A 19,531-nucleotide genomic window follows, 5' to 3' on the forward strand; every position below is an offset into this window, starting at 1 on the left:
CAGGATACATCAACTCTGTGGAAAAAGCGACTTAAGATATTCCCCAGACTGAACAACAATTTACTGCTGTTTCACCCCCCCCACACACACCTCTCTCCCTCTATAAGCATCTTCTCTGGGTGGGATTGCTCCCGATGCTTCCCCATTGTTTGCTTTTTGTTCTGTCTTGTCATTTGTTTGTGTATTTCACATTATGGTATGATGATTAACATGCTTAGCTATAATAGCCAAGGAAATTATTTAAAGTTGTGCATGTAAACGTGACAGTAATGCGATTTGTAATGCAACATTCCTATGACTGAATGAAAAAGCAAGCATGGGATTATTATATGGGTCTTTTTTGGGGTTGCCTTTTTCTACGACTTGGCAGATCCATCCCAACTTGATTTGTGTGTGCATGCATGTGTGTGCATGCATTCTTGTCTGTGTGTAGCCACTGATAACCCCTTTAGAAGGCACTAAAGACCTGTCTGTGTGTACCTGGTTTCAGTTACGCTGGAAGTCGCCACCCATGTGGCCCTCTGGAGTGGGGAGCAGGCAGCCCTGTCTGCGGGAATCGTCGCTCCGCAGGGCAGCCATCAGTGGCAATGTCCTCGCACTGCCGCAGCACCATGTCCCCACTGGCAGGAGTGTCCGGGTTTTCATCTGCGCCAACCCTGATGGTAAGACGGTTCTGGCCAGGGAACAAATGTGCGAGTCCTTGGATGACTCATGGAGTAACTTTTAAATTGATGACCCAATCTGCAGAAAAGTGGGTTGCTTCGTATTTTAGGCCTATATTACGCACAAGCAATGATAGGCCTACCCAAATCAGTGCAATTACAGACATACAGATTGATGTAGATTTCACACCGCTCATAAGGACATTTTATTTATCTAATTTCAAAGATTTATGTCAGATCTTTCCAGTTCTAGAGAAAAAAGGTGCATTGAACGAGGGGATATGTAGGTCTGTAATTTGTTTCCCCAATCGTAAGAGTCCATACAAATGACAGGACAGGAGAGTGACATATAACAATGCTCTACCAGCCCTATCCTTGACTAATGTATTGAGGAAAGCACAGGGTGTGATATGGAATGGTCCGGAACGGTTCAACTATCACAATAGCCTTGTTCAATTCACTTAGGACGCGCACCAGAGCAGTAGACAGTCACAAGCCACTCAACGAAAGAGGGTAGACCGAGATTATGCTTGTAGTATTCTAGGTGTCTACCATTCAGTCAATGATGGTCATAATGGGTCAATAGTCAATTATAATGCGTCACTTTGTTTTGAAGTGCTATTTTAATTGTTATTCAGGTTAGTCTCAAGCAATGTCAGAGATACTTTGAGGTAAGGATACTCCCTAAGGTGTGTGAGAAAACGTCAATGATGCACTAGGCTATGGGGTGGATAGGTGGGTTGTGACAGCATTGTACAACACAGAAGTAAGACTCTGGGCCATCAACCTGGTCTCAGAGCATTTCATATTATTCTGCATGTAAATCTGAGACACTCCATTTAGTATGATATGTCCCAGATATGGTATGTAATTCATTTGTGGATGTCCATCACCCATTTTGTATGATATGTTATGAATTGCTATTCGTATTATATGTTACGAATTTGCAAAATATACAATATATTAATATTGTTAATATTAATATTCTTATACAATATATGTTGAATTTTCTAAACATATATTATGTGATGAATTCTAGCTAGGTGGCTAACGTTAGCTAGCTGGATAACGTTAGCTAGGCTAGGGGTTAGGGTTAAGTTTAGGAGTTGGGTTATAGGTTTAGGGAAAGGGTTAGCTAAAATGGTTAAGGTTAGGAGAAGGGTTAGCTGACATGCTAAGTAGTTGAAAAGTTGCTAATTAGCTAAAATGCTAAAGTTGTCAGTGATGAGATTCGAACCTGCAAGTTTTGGGTTGCTAGATGTTCGCGTTATATGTCAACCCATCCAGCCCGACCAACCACCTTATTTTAAGTAAACATCTGTCTTATGTAACCTTACCATAGGTAACATACACTATATATACAAAATCATGTATACACCCCTTCAGTGGATTTGGCTAGTTCAGCCACGCCCGTTGCTGACTGGTTTATAAAATCGAGCACACAGCCATGCAATCTCCATAGACAAACATTGGCGGTCGAATGGCCTTAGAACTCAGTGACTTTCAACGTGGCACCGTCTTAGGATGCCACCTTTCCAACAAGTCAGTGTTGGCTGGAGTGATGTAAAGCTCGCCACCATTGGACTCTGGAGCAGTCGAAACGCATTCTCTGGAGCGATAAATTCACCAATTGGCAGTCCGACGGGTCAATCTGGATTTGGAGGATGCTAGGAGAATGCTACCTGCCCCCAATGCATAGTGCCAACTGCAAAGTTAGGTGGAAGAGGAATAATGGTCTGGGGCTGTTTTTCATGGTTCGGGCTAGGCCCCTTAGTTCCAGTGAAGGAAAATCTTAACGCTACAATATTCAATGACATTCTAGACAATTCTGTGACTCCAACTTTGAGGCAACAGTTTGGGGAAGGCCGTTTCCTGTTTCAGCATGACAATGCCCCCATGCACAAAGCGAGTCCATATAGAAATGGTTTGTTGAGATCGGTGTTGAAGAACTTGACTGGCCTGCACAGAACCATGACCTCAACCCCATCGAACACCTTTGAGATGAATTGGAATGTTGACTACGAGCCAGCCTGACCTCATTAATTCTCTTGTGGCTGATTGGAAATGTTCCAACAGCAATGTTCCAATGTTCCAACATCTGTGGAAAGCTTTCCCAGAAGAGTGGAGGCTCTTTTAGCAGCAAAGGGGAGACCAACTCCATATTAATACCCATGATTTTGGAATGAGATGTTTGATGAGCAGGTGTTCACATACTTATGGTCACGTAGTGTATCATACTAATTTCAGTGTCCCAGATTTACATTTACAACGTTATGTCTAGTCTATGAGACCAGGCTGAGGCTACAGGGCTGCTGAAGGCAGTTTAAGTCTACAGCCACCCTGGTGCACATAATCCTCAGTCTTCTTGAACCTCCAAAATAATTACTCCAGTCAAAAGCAACGGATCTTTATGCTGGAGTCAAAGTGTTCTGCAGTGCGTTGCAGTAGGTCGAGAAGCTGAGGTGTGACAGCGAGTTTAAAGCCATTTGGGAACAGTACAGTGCCAGCTGGCACTGATGCACCACCAGCTCCCAGAAAAAAACGACCTTATGGAAGTACAAATCTCCAGCAATATCTGGTGAACAGTACAGTAGGTCAGCAGGACAGAGGTGAAGAGACTGAGTGTAGATTTCGTGCAAACCTGCCACTTCTTGGTCAAAAGCACTTGGTATTTGAACTTTATGTTTATTGTGGTATAGCGTGATATAAAGCAGAATTCAATATAATTCCAATGAAAGAACCCCCCAAAATTGTGCCCGCCCACCGATTTCAACTAACCCCTTAGTCACTTTATCCTGGCAACGGGTCGAGAAGTGCAGGCATTCTCTTGCAGAGTTGCTCTGTTTGAATACAGTCTAGGGGAGGGGGGTAAAAATAGGCAAGAGGTGTAGTGTAAGACACAAACACAGAGAGGGCAAAGATGGAGGGTGGGATTGAGGGAAAGCGGGAGAGAGGGAGGATGGCACACCCATAGACAAAAACAGAACCAATCATGCATGATTCCCCTGAAAATACAATAAATGTCAATGGAGTGATCAAATGACCTAAAATTCCTCTTATTTTGTACCGGTTTTATCCATATCCAATGGCACACATAGTAGACTTAATTTGCCACGTAGCTCATAGAATCATTAGTTGTGGGCAACATGCAAATGTTATTAGGAAGAGCATGTACAGTATCTCTAAAGATGCTTAGGAATCAGAGGTCCAATATGAATGGATGGAAAATTATGTCTTTGTATGGCTGTACATTTGACACTGTTTAAGGAAAGATATTGACACACTGTTGACAAACTGTTACCCTACAACCAAATAGTTATATCACGTTACAGCATACAGAACTAGACACTTTATTGTGAATTCCTGATACGGCTGCATGGATCTAGCCTCCACATTGAAATAAAAGAAAAGAAAGAAAGAGCTTCAGGCCTTCTGATTCTGAATGAACTCCTTCAGTATCTGTGACCAGCACCACATGAACAGCTCCTCTTATGGACTGGAAAGTGTTTTTCCAGAAATAATACAGTAATACCCTGCAGTGCAGGTGCAGTGCTGTTCCACTATGGGCTCTAGAGGGCGCAATTCATGCACTACATTGAGTTACAGTGGTTTGACATAACCATGGCAAAGCTGGAATAAATATATGATTGCCTACACCTGGGTACCGCCAGGTGTTTTTAATATCAGGTGTCCGATCATAACTAGATGAGCTTTTGTTGTTGTCTCATACCCATTCAATTATTTTAATATTCAGACAATTAGGCTACACACTTTCTCTTGACACTTGAACCCTGCATGCAATATGCCGTATTATAATTTCGTTAACCTGACATGTTACAACTCTTAATTACATCTACTATGTCAGCCTTATGACTGAGGGAAAAGTGATCTTAAAAGATCAGGCACACTAGGGAAACAAAATCACTTCAGATATAGTGTGCACTAAGGAAGAGATGATCTTTTAAATATGGTGTGCCTCATACTTTCCCAGAGATAAGTACAGTATCATAACAGTATCACTGCGTTTTTTACTGTGTCTGGGCATCACAGGTTTATGTGCTCTCTGTCTGGTTGTGGCTGTAGCCTATAATGCACCATACTGTCACTGCCGAGACTAGTATAGTCAAAGACCATAGACCATCTTCTCACTCTCTTATTGATGATTCTGCCTTTAAGAAGTCTCTTACCTACCACTGCAACAATGTGTCTGCCACTACTTTAAGGGGCAATCTGGGATTCAGGAGTTCAAGAATCAATGGTTAAATCATTAATTTCAAAGTAGAAAAATGTATGTACCTTTTAAAATGTCCCTTTAAAAGGACTCATTGTATGTAGCAGTGGAGGCTGCTGAGGGGAGGACGGCTCATAATATGGATGAACACATAAAAAAACATGTTTTTGATACCATTCCATTTACTCCATTCCAGCCATTATTATTAGCCATTCTCCCCTCAGCAGCCTCCACTGGTATGTAGGGTATGTGCACATTAAAACATTGAAGCCGAGATGAGTTTGCTGAAAGACAAAATTCAAATTGTGGTGAACAGAGTTTTGTCACAATCTTACAATCTTGCTAATGAATCATTCGGACTTCAGGCTGGGCATTCATTTTTATTTTCAGAGCAGTGCACTGCTCAACCTGTGTGTGTGTGTGCGTGCCTGTGTGTGTGTGCGCATGTGGGTGTGTGTTTGCATAATCTGCCATGGCTACTTTTCCTGATAAATTAAAAACACCCCCTTATCTCTCCGTCACTTCCCAGACAGCTGTATGCTGAAGAAAAGGCTATGGCAATTAATCTTCTTCCCAATATCTACAGCCATTAGACGTTGTGTGTGTGCGTGTATAGGTGTTGCTACGTGTGCATGTGTATGCAAGTTTTTACTCAATAAAATAAATCTAGTTTTTAGCTCCATATTATCTCCATAGACGATGCCTTGGGTGTCTTAAAGCATTGGTGGCGTTATTAGACAGCTATGTGTATGCAAGCTCGAGCGTGGTTCCCCTTGGGATACAATGCATAAAGTGATCTATTCCTCCACATACACACTATATCTATATCCATTTAAACCTGGATTTCATTTTTTTTGTAGTTTAAACATGCTTTTTAGTTAGACTATTCAAGGTCTCGAACTTTCCTCTCTGTATATATATTTTCTCTTTCACTGTCACTTTCTCTGGTTTAGATTCTCTGTCCAATCCTCTCTTCGTCTTTCCTCTGTCTCTCTCTGTCTATCTAGCCTTCACTTCCCTCTCATTCTCCCTCCATCCTTTCTTTTTCTCTTCCTCCTTCAGATCTGGCTATCATCGTCAATCATGTCAGAGGTTTAACTGTGAAATCTATAAAGCCAGTGAGAATGTTACAGCCTGGGCCATTTCCAATCTTATTTAATATCTCTCTCTCTCGCTCTCTGGTGTGCACTAGGGCGTCCTTTTCTCCCACCTCTACTGAAGCCTGGTGCTAAAGCCCAATACCAGTGAGACTCTTCTCAGGCGATTTTGGCACCTTGCTGCCACTTAACTGATCTACTGTTACTGAGGGACAGATTTTCTGAGCGTAAATGAACCTGTAGAGACCTATCTACCTGTATCTTTCCAGAGGTAATTAAAGCATAGATACGATGAGGACCAAGATACCTTGTTTTGGTGTTGTGATTTTATGACTAGCATTAGAGTTTAAAGTGTGCTACTTTCCCTGTTGTGTTATCATGAAAGGAAAAGGCACAGGTCTCGCTTTTCCAAAGAATTAATATTTCGGCCATGTTGACCTTTTATATGACAGCAAAACAAACTGCATACAATCAATTAGAAATGAGCATCAGATGCTGTTATGTGGCAAGTATATATTGGCAGTGTGAACTGTGCTGTTGAGTTGTATTTCATATCAAATTGTATTTGTCACATGCTCCGAATACAACAGGTGTAAACCTTACTGTGAAATGCTTACTTACAAGCCCTTAAACAACAATGCAGTTCAAGTTATTAAACTTGAACTGTTTGTAATAAAATATTTACTAAATAAACTAAAGTTTTTAAAAAATGAATCAATTAAAAAGTAACAGGAAATGTACATAACAATAATGAGGCTATATACACTGCTCAAAAAATAAAGGGAACACTAAAATAACACATCCTAGATCTGAATGAATGAAATATTCTTATGAAATAGTTTTTCTTTACATAGTTGAATGTGCTGACAACAAAATCACACAAAAATGATCAATGGAAATCAAATGTATCAATCCATGGAGGTCTGGATTTGGAGTCACACTCAAAATTAAAGTGGAAAACACACTACAGGCTGATCCAACTTTGATGTAATGTCCTTAAAACAAGTCAGAATGAGGCTAAGTAGTGTGTGTGGCCTCCACATGCCTGTATGACCTCCCTACACTGCCTGGGCATGCTCCTGATGAGGTGCCGGATGGTCTCCTGAGGGATCTCCTCCCAGACCTGGACTAAAGCATCCGCCAACTCCTGGACCGTCTGTGGTGCAACGTGGCGTTGGTGGATGGAGCGAGACATGATGTCCCAGATTTGCTCACTTGGATTCAGCTCTGGGAAACGGGCAGGCCAGTCCATAGCATCAATGCCTTCCTCTTGCAGGAACTGCTGACACACTCCAGCCACATGTCTTGCATTAGGAGGAACCCAGGGCCAACCTCACCAGCATATGGTCTCACAAGGGGTCTGAGGATCTCATCTCGGTACCTAATGGCAGGCAGGCGAACACATGGAGGGCTGTGCGGCCCCCCAAAGAAATGCCACCCCACACCATGACTGACCCACCGCCAAACCGGTCATGCTGGAGGATGTTGCAGGCAGCAGAACGTTCTCCACGGCGTCTCCAGACTCTGTCACGTCTGTCACATGTGCTCAGTGTGAACCTGCTTTCATCTGTGAAGAGTACAGGGTGCCACTGGCGAACCCTCATGGAGTCTGTTTCTGACCATTTGAGCAAACACATACACATTTGTGGCCTGCTGGAGCTCATTTTGCAGGGCTCTGGCAGTGCTCCTCCTGCTCCTCCGTGCACAAAGGCGGAGGTAGCGGTCCTGCTGCTGGGTTGTTGCCCTCCTACAGCCTCCTCCACGTGTCCTGATGTACTGGCCTGTCTCCTGGTAGCGCCTCCATGCTCTGGACACTATGCTGACAGACACAGCAAACCTTCTTGCCACAGCTCGCATTGATGTGCCTTCCTGGATGAGCTGCACTACCTGAGCCACTTGTGTGGGTTGTAGACTCCGTCTCATGCTACCACTAGAGTGAAAGCCCCGCAAGCATTCAAAAGTGACCAAAACATCAGCCAGGAAGCATAGGAACTGAGAAGTGGTCTGTGGTCATCACCTGCAGAACCACTCCTTCATTGGGGGTGTCTTGCTAATTGCCTATAATTTCCACCTGTTGTCTATTCCATTTGCACAACAGCATGAGAAATTTATTGTCAATCAGTGTTGCTTCCTAAGTGGACAGTTTGATTTCACAGAAGTGTGATCGACTTGGAGTTATATTGTGTTTAAGTGTTCCCTTTATTTTTTTGAGCAGTGTATATTGCCAGGTCTCAGTTGCAAATGAGAACTTGTTCTCAACTAGCCTATCTGGTTAAATAAAGGTGAAATTATTGTTTTGTTTTTTAAATAAAGGGGGTACCGGTACCGAGTCAATGTGCAGCGGTACAAGTTAGTCAAGGTAATTTATAAAGTAACTATGCATAGATAAAACAGCGAGTAGCAGCAGTGTGAAAACAAAGGGGTGGGGGGAGTCAATCTAAGTCCGGGTGGCCATTTGATTAGTTGTTCAGAAGTCTTATGGCTTGGGGGTAGACGCTATTATGGAGCCTTTTGGACCTAGACTTGGCCGTCCTGTACCGCTTGCCGGGCGGTAGCAGAGAGAACAGTCTGGACTTGGGTGACTGGACAATTTTTTGGGGCCTTCCTCTGAAATGCCTAGTATATAGTTCCTGGATGTCAGGAAGCTTGGCCCAGTGATGTACTGGGCCGGACGCTCTACCCTCTGTAGCGCCTTACGGTCAGATGCCGAGCAGTTGCAATACCAGGCGGCAACCCGTCAGGATGCTCTCGATGGTGCAGCTGTAGAATTATTTGAGGATCTGAGGACCCGTGGCAAATCTTTTAAGTCTCCTTAAAAAGTATTTCCCTCTTCACAACTGTCTTGGTGTGTTCGGACCATAATTAGTTTGTTGGTCATGAGGCCACCAAGGAACTTGAAACTCTCTACCCTGTCCACTTCAGTCCCGTCAATGTTAATGGAAGCCTGTTTGGCCCTCCATTTTCTATAGTCCACAATCAGCTCCTTCGTCTTGCTCATACTGAGAGAGAGGTTGATATCCTGGCACTACACTACCAGGTCTCTGACCTCCTCTCTATAGGCTGTCTCATTGTTGTCGGTGATCAGGCCAACCACTGTTGTGTCAACAGCAAACTTAATTATGGTGTTGGAGTCATGCTTGGCCACGCAGTCGTGGGTGTCCAGGGAGTACAGGAGGGGACTAAGCATGCACCCCTGAGGGTCCCTAATGTTGAGGATCAGTGTGGCAGATGTGTTGTTGCCTACCCTTACCATCTGGGGCGGCCTGTCAGGAAGTCCAGGCACCAGTTGCATAGGGAGGTGTTTAGTCCCAGGGTCCTTAGCTGACCGATGAGCTTTGTGGGCATTATGTTGTTGATTGCTGAGCTGTAGTCAATTAACAGCATTCTCACATAGGTGTTCCTTTTTGTCCAGGTGGGAAAGGGCCGTGTGGAGTGATTAAGATTGCGTCATCTGTGGATCTGTTGGGCGGTATGCGAATTAGAGTGGGTCTGGGATGATGGTGTTGGTGGGAGCCATAACCAGCCTTTCAAAGCATTTCATAGCTACAGATGTGGTGGTCTGCTCAACATGTAGCTTTTACAGACTGGGTCAGAGAAAGGTTGAACATGTTAGTGAAGAAACTTGCCAGCGCATGCCCTGAGTACGCATCCTAGTAATCCATCTGGCCCTGTGGCCTTGTAAAAGTTAGCCTGTTTAAATGTCTTGCTCACATCGGCTACGGGTAGCGTGATCACAGTTGTCTGAAACAACTGGTTCTCCCATGCATGGTTCAGTGTTGCTTGCCTCAAAGCGAGCACAGAAGGCATTTAGCTCGTCCTATAGTCTCACGTCAGAAAACTTGAGTGTGCAGAACTATTCACCCACTCCCAAAGTCAATACTTTGTAGAGCCACCTTTTGCAGCAATTACAGCTGGAAGTCACTCAGGGTATGTCAATATAAATCTTATTTGGGATAGCCCCCTTTTTTTCAATTTTCACCTAAACGACATGTCCAAATCTAACTGCCTCTAGCTCAGGCCTTGAAGCAAGGATATGCATATTATTGCTACCATTTGAAAGGAAACACTTTGAAGTTTGTGTAAATGTGATTGTAATGTAGGATAATATAACAATAGATCTGTTAGACCATCAATCAAATGCAACAGAAAGGTCACAAATCTAGCCATCACTCTGGTTGTAATTCCGATAGTGCCCACAAGATGACAGCAGTGTATGTGCAAAGTAATAACTTGAAGTATGAGCAAACTACATGACAGTTAGTGTGAAGTCACCCAGGTACATTTGGGTAAATCGTGAAGGAGACATTTACATTCACATTACATTTTTCTGCAAGAATATCGTCACATCTGTATACTTGGACTTTGATTTAGCTTTCCAAGTATTAGTGGCATATTATAAGTTCAACATTTGCAAAACACCCAGTTTTCATAACTTCATAACTCTCCATAGTCTTATAATTGTTGTCAAAAAGGAAAAGGCTTGCTGTCGCATAAGGTTAGCAGCAACATTTTACTGTAAATTGGACAGTGCAGTTATATTACCAAGAATTTAAGCTTTTAGACGATATAAGACACTTATATGTACCGACATTTGTTGTTTCTCTAAAATCTGCGATCGTGACACACAGCGCTGCATGAATTACAACTGTCCCGTTTACGGGACGCCTGTCATCTAGCCAGTGGGATTTTTGCCAATTCTTCAATGCAAAACTGCTCCAGATCTGTCAATTAGGATGGGTTCTGCTGGTGTACAGCAATCTTTAAGTCATGCCACAGATTCTCAATTGGATTGAGGTCTGGACTTTGACTAGGCCAGTCCAAGATATTTAAATGTTTTGCCTTAAACCACTTGAGTGTTGCTTTAGCAGTATGCTTAGAGTCATTGTCCTGCTGGAAGGTATAAACCTCCGTTCCAGTCTCAAATCTCTGGAAATTCCCTCAAGAATTTCCCTGTATTTAGCGCCATCCATCATTCCTTCAATTCTGACCAGTTTCCAATGGCTTTTTTATGGCCACTCGTAAAGCCCAGCTTTGTAGAGTGTATGGCTTAAAGTGGTCCTAACCCTGATGGAGCTACAAAGCTCCACAGCGGAGCTTATCTTTGATCTCTTTGTTGCCTCTCTGATTAATGCCCTCCTTGCCTGGTTTGTGAGTTTTGGTGGGCGGCCCTCTCTTGGCCGGTTTGTTGCGGTGCTATGTTCTTTCAATTTTCCAATAATGGATTTAATGGTGCTCTGTGGTATGTTCAATTTTGAAATATTTTTTTATAACCCAACCTTGATCTGTACTTATCCACAACTTTGTCCCTGACCTGTTTGGAGAGCTCCTTGGTCTTCATGGTGCCGATTGCTTGGTGGTGCCCCTTGCTTATTGGTGTTACAGACTCTGGGGGCTTTCAGAACAGGTATATACAGTGCCTTGCGAAAGTATTCGGCCCCCTTGAACTTTGCGACCTTTTGCCACATTTCAGGCTTCAAACATAAAGATATAAAACTGTATTTTTTTGTGAAGAATCAACAACAAGTGGGACACAATCAAGAAGTGGAACGACATTTATTGGATATTTCAAACTTTTTTAACACATCAAAAACTGAAAAATTGGGCGTGCAAAATTATTCAGCCCCCTTAAGTTAATACTTTGTAGCGCCACCTTTTGCTGCGATTACAGCTGTTAAGTCGCTTGGGGTATGTCGCTATCAGTTTTGCACATCGAGAGACTGAAATTTTTTCCCATTCCTCCTTGCAAACCAGCTCGAGCTCAGTGAGGTTGGATGGAGAGCATTTGTGAACAGCAGTTTTCAGTTCTTTCCACAGATTCTCGATTGGATTCAGGTCTGGACTTTGACTTGGCCATTCTAACACCTGGATATGTTTATTTTTGAACCATTCCATTGTAGATTTTGCTTTATGTTTTGGATCATTGTCTTGTTGGAAGACAAATCTCCGTCCCAGTCTCAGGTCTTTTGCAGACTCCATCAGGTTTTCTTCCAGAATGGGCCTGTATTTGGCTCCATCCATCTTCCCATCAATTTTAACCATCTTCCCTGTCCCTGCTGAAGAAAAGCAGGCCCAAACCATGATGCTGCCACCACCATGTTTGACAGTGGGGATGGTGTGTTCAGGGTGATGAGCTGTGTTGCTTTTACGCCAAACATAACGTTTTGCATTGTTGCCAAAAAGTTCAATTTTGGTTTCATCTGACCAGAGCACCTTCTTCCACATGTTTGGTGTGTCTCCCAGGTGGCTTGTGGCAAACTTTAAACGACACTTTTTATGGATATCTTTAAGAAATGGCTTTCTTGTTGCCACTCTTCCATAAAGGCCAGATTTGTGCAATATACGACTGATTGTTGTCCTATGGACAGAGTCTCCCACCTCAGCTGTAGATCTCTGCAGTTCATCCAGAGTGATCATGGGCCTCTTGGCTGCATCTCTGATCAGTCTTCTCCTTGTATGAGCTGAACGTTTAGAGGGACGGCCAGGTCTTGGTAGATTTGCAGTGGTCTGATACTCCTTCCATTTCAATATTATCGCTTGCACCGTGCTCCTTGGGATGTTTAAAGCTTGGGAAATCTTTTTGTATCCAAATCCGGCTTTAAACTTCTTCACAACAGTATCTCGGACCAGCCTGGTGTGTTCCTTGTTCTTCATGATGCTCTCTGCGCTTTTAACGGACCTCTGAGACTATCACAGTGCAGGTGCATTCATACGGAGACTTGATTACACACAGGTGGATTGTATTTATCATCATTAGTCATTTAGGTCAACATTGGATCATTCAGAGATCCTCACTGAACTTCTGGAGAGAGTTTGCTGCACTGAAAGTAAAGGGGCTGAATAATTTTGCTCGCCCAATTTTTCAGTTTTTGATTTGTTAAAAAAGTTTGAAATATCCAATAAATGTCGTTCCACTTCATGATTGTGTCCCACTTGTTGTTGATTCTTCACAAAAAAATACAGTTTTATATCTTTATGTTTGAAGCCTGAAATGTGGCAAAAGGTCACAAAGTTCAAGGGGGCCGAATACTCTCGCAAGGCACTGTATACACTGAGATCATGTAACAGTTTATTTGACACTTAGATTGCACACAGGTGGACTTTATTTACCTAATTATGTCACTTCTGAAGTTAATTGGTTGCACCAGATCTTATTTAGGGGCTTCATTGCAAAGGGGGTGAATACATATGAAAACAACACTTTTCCGTTTGATTCTTTGTATTTTTTTATTTCGCTTCACCAATTCACGCTATTTTATGTATGTCCATTACATGAAATCCCCGCAAAAATCTATTTAAATTACAGGTTGTAATGCAACAATATAGAAAAAACGCCAAGGGAGATGAATACTTTTGCAAGACACTATCAAAAGTAAATGTTATTGGTCTATACTTAAGTACCCAAAGTCAAAGTGTATATAATTTCACATTCCTTATATTAAGCAAATCAGACAACATGATAATTTATTATTTAAGGTTAGCTAGGGGCACACTCAAATACCTAGATATAATTTACAAACTAAACATTTGTGTTTAGTGAGTCCACCAGATCAGAGACAGTAGGGATGTGTGTGAATTTGACCATTTTCCTGTCCTGCACTTTAGAAATGTAACACATACTTTTGGGTGTCAGGGGAAATGTATGGAGTAAAAGTGCATTCATTTTCTCTAGAAATGTAGTGGAGTAAAAGTAAAAGTTGACAAAAATATAAATAGTCATGTAATGTACAGATAGCCCAAAAAACTACTTAAGTAGTACTTTAAAGTATTTATACTTAAAGTATAAATACTGCTCAGGACATATTGCAACACATGGTGATATGTACAGCATATTGCCTGTAGCATGTTTCTTTCACTCCTTTGTAGCAGTACATTTACTATGCTGTACATTCACTATATGTGATGCTACCCTATAGAATGTGCCAGTGTGATTGACAGTGTCCCATGACTAATATTCTTTGCTGAAACATTGGGTTTATGAACTGGGCCACTGGCTAAGAATGTTTAAAATGTAAAAATAAATAAACATATGCTGTACACTGAGTTCTGAATGTTTTTCAACACTGTTTGGCATTATATATATATATATGTATGCATGTGTGTATGTATGTGTGTGTGTGTGTGTACATGTGTATGTAAGTATTATGGGTATTGTCCCGTGTCATTCAATGAGGTTTACCCTCTTTTGTTTGGGTATAGCCCAGTGTTTTTTAATACGTGTTTGTTTTGGGTGTATTAAAAACCCTTATTGTGTATTCCTGCGCCTGTCTCCAAAATCCTTTATACCAGCGTGACAGGGATGTCGTTGTTATTGACCATGGCCTCATTGTCACATTGCTGTCGGCCTTGCCGAGAGACTTGGTTTATCGGACACATCCTCTCTCTCATGTGGATGATAGGCCATGGGCTCGGGTGGTTGATGTCCTTGCTGATCTTTTTGGCCTTCCTGTGACATCGGGTGCTGTAGGTGTCCTGGAGGACAGGTAGTTTTCCTCCGGTGATGTGTTGGGCAGACTGCACCACCCTCTGGAGCCCTGCGGTTGTAGGCAGTGCAGGCAGTGATACAGCCTGACAGGATGCTTAGAGGCCAAGCCAAATTAGGGGCCAAGCCAAATTTCTTCAGCACCCTTCACCACACTGTCTGTGTGGGGGGACCATTTCAGATCATCAGTGATGTGTACGCCGAGGAATTTGAAGCTTTCCACCTTCTCCACTGCGGTCGTGTCGATGTGGATAGGGGGGTGCTCCCTCTGCTGTTTCCTGAAATCCATGATCAGCTCCTTTGTTTTGTTGTGGTTGAGTGAGAGGTTATTTTCCTGGCACCACTCTCCCAGGGCCCTCACCTCCTCCTTTTAGCCTGTCATTGTTGATAATCAGGCCTACTACTGTTGTGCCATCTACAAACTTGATGATTGAGTCGGAGGCGTGCGTGGCCATGCGGTCATGGGTTAACTGTGAGTACATTAGGGGGCTGAGCACACAACCTTGTGGGAACTCTGTGTTGAGGATCAGTGAAGTAGAGGTGTTGTTTCCTACCTTCACCACCTGGGGGCGGCCAGTCAGGAAGTCCAGGACCCAGCTGCACAGGGCGGGGTACAGACCCAGGTCCCCGAGCTTAATGATGAGCTTGGAGGGGGGTACTATGATGTTGAATGCTGAGATATATTCAATGACCAGCATTCCTACATAGGTATTCATCTTGTCCAGATGGGTGCAGTGTGATGGCGATTGCATCGTCAGTGGATCTATTGAGGCGGTAAGCAAATTGAAGTGGGTCTAGGGTGTCAGGTAAGATAGACATGATTTGATTCTAAACTAGCTTCTCAAAGCACTTTATGATGACAGAAGTGAGTGCTACGGGGTGATAGTCAAATAGTTCAGCTACCTTCAGTTCAGTTACCAGTTAGCTTTCTTTGGTACCGGAACAATGGTGGATATTTTGAAGCAAGTGGGGACAGCAGACTGGGATAGGGAGAGATTGAATTCTGTAAACACTCCAGCCAGCTGGTCTGCTTATGCTCTGACGACGTGGCTAGGGATGCCTTCTGGGCAGGCAGCCTTGAGAGGGTTAACATGCTTAAATGTCTTACTCACGTTGGCCACGGAGAAAGAGAGCCCACAGTCCTCGGTAGCGGGCCGGTGTCGGTGGCACTGTGTTATTCTCAAAGCAGGCGAAGAAGGTGTTTAGGTTGTCCGGAAGCAAGACATCTGTGTCCGCGATGTGGCTAGTTTTCCCTTTGTAGTCCATAGATCCCACCCTGTCTAAGCCGTTAAATTGCGACTCCACCTTCTCTCTGTACTGATGTTTGACATGTTTGATTGCCTTACAGAGGGATTAACTACACTATTTGTATTTGGCCATATTCCCAGTCACCTTGACATGGTTAAATGCGGTGGTTCGCGCTTTCAAGTTTTGCACAAATGCTGCCATCTATCCACGGTTTCTGGTTTGGGTAGGCTTTAATAGTCACAGTGGGAACAACATCTCCTATACGTTTCCTGTTGAACTCAGTCACCGTATCCGTGTATTCGTCAATGTTATTCTCAGAGGCTACCCAGAAGATATACAATTCCGTGTGATCAAAACAATCTCGAAGCATGGATTCCAATTGGTCAGTCCAGCATTGAATAGACCTTAGCACGGGTACTTCCTGTTTGAGAGCCTGCCTATAGGAAGGGAGGAGCAAAATGGAGTCATGATCAGATTTGCAGAAGGGAGGGCAGGGGGAGGGCCTTGTAGCCATTTAGAAAAGTTGAGTAGCAGTGGTCTAAAGTTTTCCCTGCACAAGTACTACAGTCAATATGTTGGTAGAACTTCGGTACCGTTTCCTCAGATTTGCATTGTTAAAATTCCCAGCTACAATAAATTAGGCCTCAGGAAATGTGGTTTCCAGTTTGCATAAAGTCCAGTGTAATTCTTTGAGCAAGGAAGAGATGAAGAGGAAGAGGAAGAGATGAATAACAAATGCAAACAAAATTATCTAACCCTAAAAATTGTGCCCTAGTTTTGTAGCATGACACAGTCTTGAGTGGGGGACACATTTGAGTGTGACACATTTATTTTGATGATGTGTTCCATCATCAAAGGGACTGTGGCTCTCCTGGGCATGTTCTGTTTTTAACTGTCTGCCCATCAGACCTATCCCCCTGGAGTTGTGGGGGATGGTCCCTGTCCTCTCCAATTATTGTAACCCAAGGGAGGGCAGTGGAAAGGAGAGAAAGACCAAAGGAAGGAGGAAAGGAATTAAAGTAGGACAGAACAATGACCCATAGGCCCTCACTAGTCTGAGACTCCCCACAGACCCTAACTATGCCATGACATGTAATATCCTATAACAACCCCATTAACTAATGTTAGCACTGCCATTGTTGACCCTTCTCAAATTATGCCCTCCATTATAACATAATAATAATAATAGCCTTTTAGAAGACGCTTCTATCCAAAACAACTTACAGTCATGCATTTTTTTTTATATGGATGGTCCCAGGAATATAACCCACTTCCTGGCATTGCAAGCACCATGCTCTACCAACTAAGCTAAAGACGGCCATGTTGCCCACATTTGAACGTCTGTTATAATGGTATCAATGAATCTGTATACAAATCAATGTGTTCACTTTGTCATTTTGTTTCCAGACACAGAAGCAGAGAGGAATGCACTGAAAGAGCATGTATATCCCAAACTACGAGACTTCTGCAGAGAGAACTATGGGATTGAGTTCCAGGTAATACAACATTTACAATCTTTCTCTTTTGCAGTCTTGCAGTGCAAGAAAGTTGTTTTTAACATATCCCCCAAAGGTTTCCAATATTGATCAAAGAGGTTTCAAAATAGAGAAATATCAGAAAAGTAAATGAAAAACTGTTTCCCATGCTTGTTCAATGAACCATAAACAATTAATGAACATGCACCAGTGGAATGGTCGTTAAGACACTAACAGCTTACAGACGAGCAATGAAGGTCACAGTTATGAAAACTTAGGCCTCTTAGTGTCCTTTCTGACGAAAAATTACTTAAAGAAAGACACTCAAAAATGCTGCAAGGAGGCATTGCAATGTCCATGCAATGTCCATACTGAGACGCCTAAGACAGAGCTACAGGGAGACAGGACAGACAGCTGATCGTCCTCGCAGTGGCAGACCACGTGTAACACCTGCACAGGATCGGTACATCCGAACATCACGCCTGTAGGACAGGTACAGGATGGCAACAACAACTGCCCGAGTTACACCAGGAACACACAATCCCTCCATCAGTTTTTAGACTGTCCGCAAAAGGATGAGAGAGGCTGGACTGAGGGCTTGTAGGCCTGTTGTAAGGCAGTTCCTCACCGGCAACAATGTCACCTATGGCCACAAACCCACCGTTGCTGGACCAGACAGGACTGGCAAAAAGTGCTCTTCACTGACAAGTCGTGGGTTTTGTCTCACCAGGGGTGATGGTCAGATTCGCGTTTATCCTCGAAGGAATGAGCGTTACACCAAGGCCTGTACTCTGGAGCGGGATTAATTTGGAGGTGGAGGGTCCGTCATGGTCTGAGGTGGTGTGTCACAGCATCATCGGACTGAGCTTGTTGTCATTGCAGGTAATCTCCACGCTCTAGTTTTGCATTACAGGGAAGACATCCTCCTCCCTCATGTGGTACCCTTCCTGCAGGCTCATCCTGACATGACCTTCCAGCATGACAATACCACCAGCCATACTGCTCGTTCTGTGTGTGATTTCCTGCAAGACAGGAATATCAGAGTTCTGCCATGACCAGGGAAGAGGACGGATCTCAATCTCATTGAGTACGCCTGGGACCTGTTGGATCGGAGGGTGAGGGCTTTGGCCATTCCCCCCAGAAATGTCGGGGAACTTGCAGGTGCCTTGGTGGAATAGTGGGGTAACATCTCACAGCAAGAACTGGTAAATCTGGTGCAGTCCATGAGGAGGAGAGGCACTGCAGTACTTAATGCAGCTAGTGTCCACACCAGATACTGACTGTTACTTTTGATTTTGACTCCGCCCCTTTGTTCAAGGACACATTATTCAATTTCTGTTAGTCTCATTTCTATGGAACTTGTTCAGTTTATGTCTCAGTTGTTGAATCTTGTTATGTTTATACAAATATTTGCACATGTTAGGTTGGCTGAAAATAAACGCAGTTGCCAATGAGAGGAAGTTTATTTTTTTGCTGAGTTTATATAACTTTCTTCTAAAGCTGTATCCATACCCATTGGATGTAGTGATCACAATATAGTGGCTATATCCAGGAAAGTTCCAATAGCTGGGCCTAAAATAGTGTATAAGAGATCATACAAACTATTTTGGTGTGACTCTTATGTGGTTGATGCTAAATAAATGTGTTGGTCAGATGTGATTAATATGGAGCATCCAGATGCTGCACTTGATACATTTATGAAGTTGCTGTTAGAACTGTTAAGGCTCCTTGGATTGATGAGGAATTAAAAAACTGTGTGTCCATGTATGCTGATGATTCAACCATATTCACCTCAGCAACCACAGATAATGAAGTCACTGAAAAGCTTAACAAAGAGTTGCAGTCTGTTTTGAAATGGGTGGGCAGTAATAAACTGGTCCTGGACATCTGTAAAACTAAGAGCATTGTATTTGGTATGAATCATTCCCTAAATTCTAGACCTCAGCTGAATCTGGTAAGGCATGGTGTGGCTGTTGAACAAGTTGAGGAGACTAAATTACTTGGTGTTACCTTAGATTGTAAACTGTCATGATCAAAACATATAGATTCAATGGTTGTAAAGATGGGGAGAGGTCTGTCTGTAATAAAGAGTTACTCTGCTTTTTTGACACCACATTCCAAAAAGCAAGTCCTGCAGGCTCCAGTTTGATCTTATCTTGATTATTGTCCCGTCATATGGTCAAGTGCTGCAAAGAAACACCTAGTTAAGCTGCAGCTGCTCCAGAACGGAGTGACACATCTTGCTCTTCATTGTAATCAGAGGGCTGATTTTAATATTATTCCTAAGTCTCTCTTGGCTAAGAGTTGAGGAAAGACTGACTGTGTCACTTCTTGTTTTT

General features: G+C 43.1%; 1 protein-coding gene across 1 annotated transcript in view; it reads left to right on the forward strand.

The window, feature by feature from the left end:
• Nucleotides 1-485: 485 nt before the first annotated feature.
• LOC112261057 (NACHT and WD repeat domain-containing protein 2) overlaps nucleotides 486-19,531 on the forward strand; it is an 83,370-nt gene continuing 64,324 nt past the window's right edge. The window contains exons 1-2 of the mRNA XM_024436410.1: nucleotides 486-662; nucleotides 17,125-17,213. Coding sequence (XP_024292178.1) covers nucleotides 512-662; nucleotides 17,125-17,213 — 240 coding nt within the window. The 5' untranslated portion in view covers nucleotides 486-511. The remainder of the gene's footprint in view (nucleotides 663-17,124; nucleotides 17,214-19,531) is intronic.

This window comes from Oncorhynchus tshawytscha, linkage group LG10 (assembly GCF_018296145.1).
Source record: "Oncorhynchus tshawytscha isolate Ot180627B linkage group LG10, Otsh_v2.0, whole genome shotgun sequence".
NCBI classification, from domain to species: Eukaryota; Metazoa; Chordata; class Actinopteri; order Salmoniformes; family Salmonidae; genus Oncorhynchus; species Oncorhynchus tshawytscha.